The sequence below is a fragment of the Myotis lucifugus genome, unplaced genomic scaffold (assembly GCF_000147115.1).
Source record: "Myotis lucifugus unplaced genomic scaffold, Myoluc2.0 scaffold_60, whole genome shotgun sequence".
Lineage (NCBI taxonomy): Eukaryota > Metazoa > Chordata > Mammalia > Chiroptera > Vespertilionidae > Myotis > Myotis lucifugus.
In genome coordinates this window covers 2,575,007-2,589,651 of record NW_005871108.1, presented here as the reverse complement: position 1 = coordinate 2,589,651, position 14,645 = coordinate 2,575,007, and the positions used below count along the sequence as shown (strand labels likewise).

The 14,645-nt window shown below is 47.0% G+C and overlaps 1 protein-coding gene across 1 annotated transcript in view; it reads right to left on the bottom strand.

Annotated features, from left to right (window-relative positions):
• Nucleotides 1-4,258: 4,258 nt before the first annotated feature.
• TM9SF4 (transmembrane 9 superfamily member 4) overlaps nt 4,259-14,645 on the bottom strand; it is a 52,039-nt gene continuing 41,652 nt past the window's right edge. Inside the window, 5 exon segments of the mRNA XM_006089397.3 lie at nt 4,259-6,212; nt 9,292-9,381; nt 9,953-10,072; nt 11,509-11,572; nt 12,060-12,235. Of these exon segments, the coding sequence (XP_006089459.1) occupies nt 6,063-6,212; nt 9,292-9,381; nt 9,953-10,072; nt 11,509-11,572; nt 12,060-12,235 (600 nt within the window). The 3' untranslated portion in view covers nt 4,259-6,062.

Here is a 14,645-nt window from a genome sequence, read left to right as displayed (position 1 = left end):
TATTTTTAATAATTTCTTGACATGGTAAAAGAATTTTACATTAGGGGGGCCAAGGGTGGTGGGGTGAGGAGAAGGAGCAGCAGAACAATCCAACAAACAAAAAGGGAAACAGAAATGCGTGGTGGAAGGGAATTGAAGAGTGGATAGGGGCATTGCCCAACTAAAATGCAATTGGTTTGTTACTGAGTACTATTCATGGGAAGACAGCATCCTGACTCCTTCTTTATACAGCATATTGGGAGTAAAAATGATGCATCCAGGTGGAAATATGATTAGGGGTTGGAAGACAGACAGGGAAAGAAGAAGTCAGAAATAGACACTGAGAGAGTCACTGGCTGGCTGGCTGCAAATATTGACTCTCCAGTCGTGATAGAATAAAAAAGTGGGGGATATCTCTGGAAGATTCAAGAGATAGGGGGCAACTCTTCTATGGTTTTGACTTGCCCAGCAGATTTCCACATACACATGTGTACACGCCTATGTTTGCATGCACACCCATATACACATAACTGACTGCCCTCCCTGGAAGCACAGAAGAAGAAGCCGCCAGAAGAAGAAGCCGCCCACCTTTGGTCCAGGCGCCAGCGCCTGTGGCTGGCTGCAGCCCAGGAGACAGACAAGCCACCCACCCGAGGTCCCAGGCTGCAGCCACCCGGAGAAGCTGCCAGCCCTGTGGTCCAGGGTGCCAGCGCCTGTGGCCAGGGAAATAGGTTCCCTCTTCTCCTACTGCAGTCATTACTTCAATATTCCCCTTCTGAATTTCTCTCCTGTGCTGCAACTCAACTCCACTTTTCATCGGAAGGATACAGAACAGAGAGAGCAATGTTAAAAGCTTACATTTTTAAGCCAGTAAGGTTGGTACTTAAACATATAAATGGAAAACTAGAGTCCTTAAGGTAACAAAGGCTACAAAGGACAGGGACAGCGCATGACCTATTATATCCAGCAATCCATATGGGGACTGAAAACTTTGCAATGATGACAATTAGTGAAGATAGGAATCAAATAGTTGACAGGGACAATTCTACCATCTTTGAAAATATCTACATCAAATCTGTTTAAATAGATTTTCATCTGCATAATATAACACATTCTGACAAGACCACCACCACTACCAATGTGGTCAGTGTTGTGCCGATAAATGTTTAATAACTGAGGGACTCCCCCCCCCCCCCCCGCCGAGTGCACAAATTTTTGTGCACCAGGCTACTAGTCCTATATAATAAAAGCCTAATATGCAAATTGTTCGACCAGGAGTTCAACCGCTCACTATGACGTGCGCTGACCACCAGGGGGCGGCACGGAACATGGCGGGTGTCAGTGACACTGCACTGGAAGCAGGCAACAGTGCAGGCACTGCCGGCCCCAATGGGCCCCGATGAGAGTGGGACTGTGGTAAGATGGTGGAGGTGAGCAGGTGGCGCCAGCCAAGGCAGGTGCGAGCAAGGGGCCTAATCACCCTGCCAATGGCCCCACAGACGGTGACCAGCGGTGGGGGCTGGGACCACTGCCCAGCTCCCAGGCGCTGAGGGAGCTGGGCTGGGGGGCCTGGCCCTGATCAATCGTCCTGCAGGTAGGATGGTGGAGCAGGTGAAGGGGCAGCACCAGGCAATGGTGGGGTGCCAGGCAGGGCTGCGAGGCTGGGGGTGTGAGCTGGGGCTCAATCTCCTGCAGGCCACCTGAGGGACCCTCACCCCTGCACGAATTTGTGCACTGGGCCTCTAGTACTATTATAAGCTTCTTGTATTGTACACGAAGTTGCATAATATCACTTAAAGGTAGACTGTAACTTTAAAGACATATAAAGCCTAAAGTAATCACTAAAATATAAAAAGTTATAGACAGTAAACCAATGAAGGAGATTAAAAAAGCAAAGCGTCCCTGATTTACCCAAAAGAAGGTAGAAAAAGAGGAAAAAGCAAACAACAGGTAGGACAACTAGGAAACAAATGGTAAGATTATAGCCTTAAACCTAACCAAATCAATATTCCCATTAAACATAAATGGTTTAAATATTCCAATTAAAAAGCAGAGATTGCCCGACCACGTGGCTGGGTGGTTGAGCGTCAACCTATGAACCAGGAGGTCAAGGTTCAATTTCCGGTCAGGGTTGTGGGCGTGCCAGAAGCAGCCAATCAATGATTCTCTCTCATCATATATGCTTCTATCTCCCTATCCCTTCCTCTCTGAAATCAATGAAATCAATAAAGATATTTTTTTTAAAAGCAGAGATTGTAAAATTAGATAAAAAAGCAAAACCAAACTATACACTGCCTATAAAAATACACTTAAAAATAAAAATGCAAATAGGCTAAAAGTAAAAGGTTGGAAAAAGATATATTGTGCTAATATTGGTCAAAAGAAAGTGGGATTGATTATATTAACATCAAAGTAGATTTCAGAGCAAAGACTATTACCAGTGATAAATTGATCCAATGGGCAATATGTACCTAACGGAGTTCCAAAATACATATAGCAAAAACAAAACTGCAAGGAAAATTATACAAATCTATAATTATAGTTGAAGATTTCAATACCCCTCTTTTAATTGATACAACAAGCAGGCATAAAAATTAGTGAAGATATAATAGACTTGAACAATACTATCAACCAATTTAACCTGATTGATATTTATAGAATAGTCCACCCCCAAAGAGCAGAATACCTATACTTTTATGTGTACACTGTACATTTACCAAGATAGACCATATTTTGGGCCATAAAACAAAACTCAATAAATTCAAAAGGTTCAAGTCATACAAAGTCTCTGCCCAAAACAGAATTAATCCATAACAGAAAGATCCCGAAAAAAAAAAAAAATCCCCCAATATTTGGAAACTAAATAACACATGAATCAAAAAAGAAATCAGATATTAGAAAGTATCTTGAATTGAGTGACAATGAAAAACAACATATCAGAATTTCTAGAATGTTGCTAAAGCAGTACTTAGGAAGCAATTTATAGCATTGAACATCTATATTAGAGAAAAAAAGAGGCCACAAATAAATTACCTCAGCTTCCACCTTAAGAAATTAGAACAGTGCAAATTAACTGAGTTGGAGGGGATGGGGTATAATAGGCAACTATTGTTTTCATTGCTCTACATTCCTTATCTTGGGAAGTCATTCTTCCCTCATCCCCATTCCAAGTGATTCTGGTGAGGTTGAAATTCACAATAGCCAATGCCCTTGGAGTATGCAGCCCATAATAATACTCTATTCCCTGGGTTTAGTGAGTGGTCCAATATGTGCAAGCAGTAATCTAAGCTGGGCCCACGAGACTTTTCCTGGGATTTATTTATATTAAATACTAGAGCCCCGGTGCACGAAATTCATGCATGGGGTGGTGGTGGTGGTCCCTCAGCCCGGCCTGCACCTGCTCGAAATCCAGGACCCCTCGGGGGATATCCGACTGCCAGTTTAGGCCCAATCCCTGTGGACATCCCTCTCACAATCCGGGACCACTGGCTCCTAACCACTCGCCTGCCTGCCTTGCCTGATCGCCCCTAACCGCTTGCCTGCCTGCCTGATAGCCCCTAACCACCTTTGCCTTGGCTCCCGCAGCTTTGTCTGAAAGGTCGTTTGGCTGTCTGGTCTAATTAGAATATTATGCTTTTATTATTATAGATACTTAAATAGGGGAGGATATATCTATTTCTAGGCTTTCCAAACTGGCTAATGTAAGCCTAGAGCCATCTGTGCCATGTCCTCCATACCTTCCCCATAGGGAAGAAGGCTCTTGACAATGGGACAGAATGGACCAGAGAGAAGCAGAGTGGAAAAGGGAGAATCCTAAGGCTATCCTTTGAGCCCTTGGATCTATCCAAACCTGAAGCCAAATAATCCATTTACTTGGTGACTTATAAGCCAATGTATTCCCCTTGGGCTTATGCCAATTTGACTCGTTTCTCCTGTTTGCAATTGAAGGAATCTTACATGACAGATAGGTGAAGTGAGTTGACAGTAAAATATTGGAGCTGGAAATCTAAAATCAGGTCTCACTGCTACCAAAGCTCACAGTTAAATACCATTTCCTACTTGTGGGAACAAAGGGGCAAATGCTTGTGATTCAGAATGGAGGGGATGAGCAGATGGGAGAAGCTATGGACTTGCACCAAGTAGGGGAACAACAGTGGCCTTAACTCTAGAAAGCCTGACCTGAGACTGAGCTTTGAGGGAAACCACTCAGCTCAACCCACTTGGAGAAGTTGCTTCACCTCAGACCCCTAACCCTTGCAAGAGAGTCAAGAAACATGACAACAGGACAATGGCATATTTATTTACAATTGGACCAAAAAAAGGCATACAGGCATTTTTAATTAAAAATAATGATGATGATGATTTAAAAAGTCAGAAAAATTGATGTTTAAATCCTTTATGAGGAGTACATTTCCCTACTCCCCCCCAAAAGAGAATCTCTTAGGGGAAAAAAAAAAATCCAAGATTTGAATAAACAAGACTCCATTATCATTCTCTACTGCTTGAGTTCCCTTTTCTTCAACCTGATTCTTGGTGGCTGCCACTTGGCACTGTGGAGTCACTGTGAGGCAAGGTTGAGAAGTTCACTGGTTTGATTGGTGGAGCTGGTAGGGGCCGTTATGAGAATAACCTGGGAGGGGGAAGGGGGTAGTGTGTTCCTAGCTTAACCAGCATCCTGAGCTTTGTCTTGTGGTGGGAGTCCCAAAGGGGCTGGAGCAAGGGTGAGTGGCTGTTACTTAAGCCCTAATCCCAGGGTGGGTTTGGTCTCTTGCAATTTAAGAGAAAGTGACATGCAGAGTGGGTGGGCAGTGAGGGTGGAGGGAAGACTTGGCCCCAAGAGTGGGTGTTGATAAAAGAGCCAGACCTGCCATGTTAGTTACCTCTAACTTGGGGTAACTGGCTCCTTGCCTATCCCTGGGAATTGGGGAAGAAATGACAGAACTTACCTTCCATTTCCTTTTCACCAGCAGTTTTCTGGGTGTCCCTCAAAGGAGGCAAGAACTCAAATGGGAGGGGGAGGGGAATGGGTTTGGCTAAAAGAGCTGTGCATGGGCGCTAAGGCTGGGGGATGTCAGGGAGGGAATGCCTCTCCCCAGCCATCTAAAGGAAGAGAACTGAAGTCTCCAGGCCTTGTTCTGCTCGAAGTTGGGGAAGAGAGACCCCACCACCAGCACAGTTTGCAAATAACAGCAACCCCCTGAGGAAGGGACTGGGGAGAAAGCCTAAAGGGTGAAGACCCTCAGCCCAGGCACAGACATGTGGATATACTTGGATTGGCTTTGGAAATACCTGGCCCTGGATCCAGGATTTTGTGGCACAGAAATAGTTCGCTACAAGTCTCTTCTCTGCTCCAGCAAATTTCCACTGCTCCCTAGTACTTCTGGGGATTTCCTTATAGCAACCAAGACGGGACTTGCTCCTGGTGACAAGACGACCCGAGGCCTGGCTAGAAGCCCTGCCTTGGGCAGCCCCAGGAGAAGGCTGGAGAGGTGAGAAGAGGGAGGGAAAGTGGCTGGTAGAGGCAGGTTGGCACTGAGGATGCATGTCCGGGCTAGAGCTGTGCTTGTCACGGCATCAATGGTGAGGATGGACGGTGAGAGGCTTGGAAACCTCACTGAAGTCCCAGAAGGTCTGGTGTTTCCTTTTCCAGTTAGTCGTGGGGTGGCCAACAGCCCTGAGGAACTGAGGTGGAGACAGTGACCAAAACCCAGTGTCTCGGTGGATTTATCCATGCTGGATCCATTGTTAAAAAAACAAAAAACAAAAAACAAGGAAAAAACCCCTAACCAAAAATAAACCTGAACAGGTCCCAGAGTTCCTGCTGAAGGGAACTTTCTTAGTACTGAAGAAAAACGACCCACAAAAACGTCATCCCCACAGAATTGGAATAAGATGATGGAGAAAAATGCAAGATTTATCTACAGGTCCTCCCGCCCCCCACGCAGCCCTGGGATCCAGGAACACTGTGCCAGGAGTTACATTCCAAACAAGCAGGAGTTACTTTATTTTGCGTGCCTGCAGTTCCCCACGCAGGGTGGCTTCCTGTCCATGGACGGAGTGGGCATGGCTATGGTCCACCCCCATCAGTCTATCTTCACAGCAGCGTAGATCTTGCGGACAAACATGTAGGCTGCATAGAAGCCGATGGTGCCCGTGAGGAGCCAGAAGGACAGGACCATGAGGGCCGTGTAGCCAAAGTAGAGGAGAGAGGGGATGAACTCGACGATGTCCAGCTGGGGCATGAGCAGGGGAGAAAAGAGAGGGGTGGACACTTAGTGCCAGCCTGCCATGGCCAACTGCCCCCCTCCCCATGATTTCATGGCAAAGCCTGGCAGGAAAAGGGGCTTGCTCCAGAGGCGCAGCAAGGGGCAGACGGGGCCCACAGCCACAGTGAGCCTTCTTCCATACTAGGGCCCGTGCATTGCCTTGGATTCTCACAACCACCATGGTAGGTTATTAGCTCATGTTACAGGTGGGGCACCAAGGGGTTAAACAATACCCACAGTTACACAGCCAGGAAGTAGAAGGAACTGGGATTTGAACCTGGGGCTAGAGTGCTAGGAGTCAAAGGCGCAACTCTATCGACCCAAGCCATTTCTGGCTGTGGTAAGAGGGCTAGGTGTCTCCCAGGGAAAGGCCTAGGAGCTCACTGGAAGACAGGTGTGACTTAGGGGCGAGGACCAGATGCAGTACGAATAGATACAGCCCTGTCACTTCTTTACCCGCCACAGTCCCCAGGACAGTACGGTGAGACTCCTGAATGGCCGGAGTAGCAGACAGGGAATGGGGAGGACAGGCGTTTCAGAGTCCCAGCTTGAGGACCAGAGAGCCACCATATGCCTGCCCCAGCCTACAGTCCTCTCTCAGAACGCTCCTGTCACTTTTTAAAAAAAAAAAAATTTTTTTTATTATTTCAGAGAAGAGAGGAAGAGATAGAAACATCAATGATGAGAGAGAATCATCCATCGGCTGCCTCCTGCACATCCCCTACTGGGGATCGAGCTCGAAACCTGGGCATATGCCCTTGACCAGAATTGAACCTGGGACTCTTCAGTCCGCAGGCTGACACTCTATCCACTGAGCCAAACCACCTAGGGCTACTGTCACTTTTTAACACCTCACAGGGATTTTATCTTGGAGCATTTTGGACTCCTCTGTAGAGTTTTGAGGCTTGGGCAGGGAGGCCAAGGATCTGTGTTGTACTGGTATGTACCGTGGTTGGCAAACTGCAGCTCGCGAGCCACATGCGGCTCTTTGGCCCCTTGAGTGTGGCTCTTCCTAAGCCTTAGGAGTACCCTAATTAAGTTAATAACAATGTACCTACCTATATAGTTTAAGTTTAAAAAACTTGGCTCTCAAAAGAAATTTCAATCGTTGTACTGTTGATATTTGCTCTGTTGACTAATGAGTTTGCCGACCACTGTGCTAGGCCAAGTAGAGCTAATCTGGAACTTTGGTATCAAGATCTGCCCAGATACTAGGTAGGACCTGCGTGGGGCCTGCTCCAGGGCTCATGCACAGACACATGGTCCCAAAATGCCAGGAGCCCAGAAGAAAACAATAAAGTCACTGTTTTGTTTTTGTTTTTCTGTTTTTTAAAGATGTATTTATTGATTTTTTTTTTTAAGAGAAAGAGGAAGGGAGAGGGAGAGAGAAAGAGAAAGACTGGTGTGAGAGAAACATCCATCAGAATTGAATGGATGACCTTTCAGTGCACGGGACAACACTCAAACAATTGAGCCACACCAGCCAGGGACTGTTTTTTAAAATTTTTTAATCATCTAAGGACATGTTTGGAGAGAGAGAAAGGAAGGGAGAGAGGGAGAGAGAGGGTGAGAGAGAGAGAAACATTAATCAGTTGCCTTCTATATGTGCCCCAACTGGGGATGGAATCAGCAACCCAGGTATGTGCCCTGACCGGGAGCTGAACTGGCAACCTTTCAGCGCTATGCTAAACCAACTGAGCCTCTCTGGCTGGGCATAAGGTCACTGTTTTGAGACCTTCCTGAGGTCAAACATTCTCAAACTGAAGGTGAAGGCCATGTTCTCAGGCTCTACCCCACACCTCTCCTTTTATAGCCTTTCTTGTGGCTGGAGAAAGGATGATGTGAGGTGGGGGCAGGGGACAGGGTAGCGGTAAATCCAGTGGTAAAACCAGGAAAGGGATGAGGCAAATAAGGCAGTATTGGAAGGGTCCTTTGAAATTCAGACAGGCCAAGGCCGTCATTTTACAGACAAGGAAGGCTCTGGGGATGGAGGAGGAGGTTTTTAGAACAGAGAAGAATGAATGAGGCAGAGGAAGGCAGGAAAGGAGGACAGGAGACTATGATGTGACTCCAGGGGGCCTGGTAGGAGGCTATGATAGTTATGATTTGCTTGCCCAACACTGTCTCCTATCTTCCTTCTGCCCAGCGTTTTGGAGTAACCACTCCTCACTTTGTGGTCCTGTTGGGGCTGTCATTCCTAGTATAAAACCTAAGCTAATCAGAGTAAGCCATCCTATTGGACCTGAGGAATAGTAAGGGATGGCATGTAACCTGGGCCAATAACAGTTTTCCCTTAGGGATTGATGATATGATGGTAGAAGACAGACGTTCTTTTAGCTCTAGGGGTGCAAAGCTGAAAAAAAGGAGCCTCTAGGGCTGCCAAGGATCAACTTTCCACTTTGTGGAAAGATCCTGCCAGCAGACTGAAGCCAAGCAAACACCATGTGCCCGAGCCAGGCAGGCCAGGCTCCCTTTCATTCGCCCACACTTTACCTATGTGGCTCACACAGTACAGACGATCCGAGATGCAGACGAAGCCGTGGCCCGTCCTGTCCTTATTGTGAAGGACTGAACCGTAGAGACAGGACCCCTGAGGTCCTAAATTTGGGTGCTAAAGGCTATTTCATCATTTTCTGTTTTTATATTTACTAACTCTTTTCATTAATCCTCTTTATCCTTTCATGTTCTTTTTTCCCCTAGCTTCTTGAGGTGAATACTGTTATCATCAATGTCTGTTTTTCCTATAAAAAGCATTGGAAGGTGATATATTTCTTTTAAGTACCCCTTTGGCTATATGTCACAGGTTTTTCATGCAATAGTTTCATGGTTATATATTCTGAAAGCTTTTGTCTTCCAAACATACAGAACATAGATTCTCTTTCCTAAAAAGATACATGTTCCAGAGCAAAGCAGTTCTATACTGGCATTGGTCCCACTGCTGATGGGAAAGTAAGATTCAGACACTTGAGTTTTTCCCAGCACCCTCTTCTCCACTATCCTGCCCTAAAAGGGCTAAGGGAACTTGTTAACAAAATAAGGGTGGTACCTTGTTAACAAAATAAAAGATGGCATAGACCAGGACGTAGAATGCAGATCCCCCGGAGACTAGGAAATTCCTCCACCACCAGCGGTAATCCTGAGGAGGAAACAGAAGGGTCAGAACTCTTCCCCAAGCTTCACAGTTGCCCAAGGAGCTAAAGACTCTGGGTAAGAACAGTAATATTTGGGGTCACGGGAATGTTTTATATCTTGACTGAAATGGTGGTTTCACAACTGTATGCATTTTCAAAGGCACATTAAAAAGGGTGAACTTCCTTGTTAATAAAATATACCTTAACTTAAAAAAATCAACAACAACAAAAGAATAGTAATAACAACTAACATGTTGTGAGCAAATGCTCCCCATGTGCCAGGTACAATTCTAAGTGCTACATGTGAATCAGCCCAGTTTAATCATTGTAGCGGCACTGAGTCGGGTGCTACTGCGACCCTTGTTACATTAGGAAAGCACGGAGAGGTTAAGCAACTGCAACCAGAGCTACTAATGAAGGAGCCCACTGAATACATGGAGGCTCAGCGAGAGGAAGTGATATACCAGCCCGAGACCTCATGGCCAGAAGGGGGAACATGGGAAACCCAGACAGCCTCATTGACCCAATGTTGGACCCAGGATCCCCACCCCCAACTCCTGGCCCCATGCCCCTTACCTCTGCACACAGCTGAAAGTACACCATGACAATGCTGATTTGTGAGCAGGATACCACCAGGATGATGAAGACGAGGAATAGGAAGCCAAAGAGGTAATAGAACTGATTCTCCCAGATTGCCTGTGGACACATCACAGCCGGCCTTCAACTAGCCTGCTTCCACCCAGTGGCCCTTTCCCCTGGCTTACCCTGCCTGCTCTCAGGACACTAGCCCTCAGGTAGGACTGGCATACCACTTGTCACCAGGGCAGGAATGGAGATATCATCACAATGCCACCGGGGCCTATGTGCCTGGCACATGGCTCTCACTGGCCCTCCTCCCTGGAGCAGAGGGTGAGCCAGCCTATTCTTAGGGAGTGGCTGGGGCATGGCTGACCCTATGATGAGTGGGCTCTACCCTGAACACTGCAGCTTGTAGAAAGCAGCATCACACCCTTGTCAAAAGTATATAGCAGCCCAGCCGGCATGGCTCAGTGGTTGAGTGTTGACCTATAAACCAGGAGGTCAGCGTTCGATTCCTGGTCAGGGCACATGCCCGAGTTGCGGGCTCAATCCCCAGTGTGGGGCATGCAGAAGGCAGCAATCAATGATTCTTTCTCATCATTGATGTTTCTGTCTCTCTCTCCCTCTCCCTTCCTCTCTGAAATCAATAAAAAATATTTTTAAAAAAATTACATAGCAGCCACCACCACTCAGGGGGAGCTTACCACATGGCAGGCAAGCTACATGCTTCATGGACATCTTCACAAATGAACCTATGAAAGTGTGGACTTTTACAGTTAAAGAAGTCAAGGCTCAGTGAGGCTGGTGGTTGGCCCAGGGTCACACAAAGAGAATTGAGGTGGCTGCGCTGGCAGGGAACCCATTCTCTGACCCTTTTCCTAGGTAGGGCTGGGTGAGCAAGGGGATCTCAGCCAGGAGTGGCTGGGCCACTCCAGAGCAGCAAATACTTGTCCAGCACTGACTGGGTGCAAGGCACCCTCTGTGATGGGCACCAAGTTAGGTGAGAAAGATTTCAATGGCTGTGAAGAGATCTACTGCCAATTTTCATTGCACGCCTGGGACAAGAGCAATCGTCATCACAGCCACAGCTACAATTTAACAAGCGTTTCTGACTGTCAAGCACCCTGCCTTTTACAGACATCATATTCCAGCCTCACAATGACCCTGAAAACAGGCCTCATTCCCTCCATTTTCCTGAGTCTTTTGAGTAACTTAGGTAAATCTGCACAGGAACCCAGAAATCAAAGCAGATGCAACAATATTAAAAACAGTGATGACTGACTGCAGTATTACTGAAGCAGCTTCTATTCACTGAACCCTCCCACACTAGACCCTGCACACATGCCGTATCTCATTTGACCTTCCAAGCCATCCTAAGAGGAAGGACTGTTATCCTGTTGGGTGAAAAATGGGGGCTCCAACAGGTTAAATGGCCCATCTGAAATTTCAGAGGCAGTAAGAAGCAGAGCACCTCAGTGAAGGGGAAGGGACCATGCTAGCGGCGATGAAGGCTATGTGGTGTGGAGGGAAGGGGAGCAGACAGCACTACTCACACTGAAGATGAAGAAAAGTTCGATGAACATGGCACCAAAGGGCAGGATCCCAGCCATGAGAATGCTGCAGCAGAACAGGAAGGTTAACATTGGGAGGAGACCCAGCCACTGGAAGCCCAAGCTCCCTCCCTAGCTAGCCTGACTGAGAAAGCTTGCACGGTGTGGTGGTTCTAATTCTTTCAGCATGCTTCTGTACCATTATAGCCTCTTGAGAGGTAAGCCGGTGGGCATCATTCTCTCTGTTTTATAGATGGGGAAACTGAAGAACAGAGAGGCAGGCTGACTTGCTTAAGGTCCAAGCAATGGTTTTAACTGGTGTCACCGCACCTTCCCACCCCTCCCCCAACCTGGTTCCTAGGCCAACACCAAATCTGGCTATAACTCAGTCCTCTCTATCTTAGAGCAAAACTAAGCTTTCATGAAGTCTACTGGGCCAGCTGAGCTGCAAAACACCAGTCACAGCATCCTTGGGGGACGCACCTTCTTCCATGTTCTCCTAAGAAGAGCAGTGTTAACCTTACCATTCCTGAAGGCCCCTGCTGGAGACTCACCCCACAAATCGGTTCATGTACCACCGCTGTTCAGGGATCTGCCGGGGAATCTGGTTGGTGCGCACAGGGTTGTCATATGGCTGCTTTCTGAAGCCGAAGTAGTAGCCCAGGTAGACGAGGGGCAGGGAGATCCCGAACCACATGCACAGCAGGGCCACCATGGTGGGGAAGGGCACCTGAGGACACAGCAACATGAGGCCCCGTAAGGCCCTGATGCCCAGGCTGGAGACTGTGCAAAGGGAAGGGGACCTTCTGGGGTCTCAGGGAAGGAGGGTGTGTACAGCAGGGCCACCATCATGGGGAAGGTCCTACAGACACATCCCCACAGGGCTCCTGGCCAGAACCTTCTGAAGCGGACCCCAGCCCTGGGGAAAAGTGGAGTGCACATGGTAAACCACCTGGGCTATGAAGACAGAACCACAGCATCCCAGAGCTTGTCATCCAGGGAGGAAGTGGGGAAAGAACAGGGACCGAGGAAACTGAGGGCATGAAGGGAAGATGAAGAGGCCAGAATGAAGGGACATTATGTGTTTGGTACGTTAAGTGAAGAAAAAAAAGGGGGAGGGACACACTGCACAAATAGTGTGTTCCCTATTTTGTCAAAATAAAACCCTGCAATATACTACCAACTAAATGAAGCAGGTTATAAAACTTTATGTCTAGCACTCCATTTTAATAAAAATACCCAATATTTATATGTGTAAGTGCCTAGAAAGACCTATACCAGTGGTTGGCAAACTCATTAGTCAATAGAGCCAAATAGCAACAGTACAACGATTGAAATTTCTTTTGAGAGCCAAATTTTTTAAACTTAAACTATATAGGTAGGTACATTGTTATTAACTTAATTAGGGTACTCCTAAGCTGGCCTTTGCTAAAAATGTCCTCAATCTGATTGCGGTACGTTCGCTGAGGTCGACCCCTTCCAACTCTCCCATCCACACTCGTCTTGTATACTTGTTTTGTCTATCTCCTTTCCAAAAACCGACTTCTGCGCATGGGCCACGAAGTTTCAATCGCACTGTACGTGCATGCCCACACATGGTATTTTGTGGAAGAGCCACACTCAAGGGGCCAAAGAGCCGCATGTGGCTCGCGAGCCGTGGTTTGCCGACCACTGACCTATACCAAAAAGTTGTTAGTACTTTCTTGGCTGGGGTATGGAGGATGAAAACGAATTTTTCACTTTCTTCTTTAACCTCTTCTCTAAAGTATTATGTTTTGATAAGAATCATGCAAAAAGAGCCCTGGCTGTTGTGGCTCAGTTGGTTGGGTGTTGTCCCATGCACCAAAAGGTTGCCGGTTCAATTCCCGGTCAGGGCACATACCCAGGTTGCACGGTTGATCCCAGGTCGAGGGTGTGCTGGAGGCAGCCGATTGATGCTTCGTTCTCACGGATGTCCCTCTCTCTCTCTTTCTTTCTCTCCCTCTCCATTCTTCTCTCTCTAAAAATCACTAAAAGATATTTTTAAAAAATCAATTTAAAGAAAAAAAAAAGAATCATGCAAAAAGAAATTAATTAATAAAACCACGCCAGGGTACAGTGTCGCTGTCTGGAAGGAAGAGGGGCCAGGTTGGGGAGCTTCATCTAGAGAGCTCCCAGCTCTCCCAGTGTGGCCCCCAGACTACAGGTTCTCAGCCCCTCCATGCCCTCTAGGACTCAACTCAAGAATCATTCCCCCCAAAAGCACTTCCTGATTCCCAGACTAGGCAGGACTCATGTTCAAGTACTTAAAACAGAACTTATTCCAAAGTAAGCATCTTATAAATGTTTGCTATTATTATTTTATAATTTTTAAATTACCTTCTTCGATTTTAAATAAATCTAAAAAGAGGGAAAAGACTGAAAAAAAAATATAGTAAAGATCTACATAGTATTTATCTCTGGGTGGTTGGATTCTAGGTTATTTCTGACTTCTTTAACTTCCCTGTACTTTCCAAATTTTCTACAATTGAGTGTAATGAGCAGTTGGTTATTGGGAGAAAATGTTGAAAGAGAGAATGAACACAGGTATAAAAAAGAGGAAGTGAGAGGAAGAGCACCACTGTTCTTCCTGGGCAGCTTCCTGGGCTGCTGGAAAGAAACCAGTGCTCCGGCAGCCTGGACTGGAAGCCTCACCCAAGGTCCGTTAGTGAGCACCTGCAGGTGGAGGGGAGGTGGCTCTACCTGCTGTGGCTGAGAGTGCAAATGCCTGCCTACCTCTACCACAGTCCTGCTAATTAATCAAGACCCCATCTTCCAACCCTCAACTGAGTTCACAATCCTACTCAATGAGTCCTGGGCAGCTGCTAGAAACAAGGGGGGCTGGCAGGACCCCCCTCTGAGGATAGAACAACCTGCAGGGGCTGGTACCGAGGAGCAGGCACTCTTGGAGAGCCTTGTTTTGGGACACTGACCTAATAAACTCACACCAAGCAGCTTTCCCTTGGTTGGAACAAAGGGGAATTCCCCAGTTGGCCCCTGGACTATGGACACCTCCCTATAGAGAAGTAAGTTTTGGCCAGCTGTCTGAAAAAGTCCACAGGAAGGCCAGGGCCCAGGCAAGAACATGGGCAGGGCTGGGGAAACCCCAGCTAGCCCTCAGC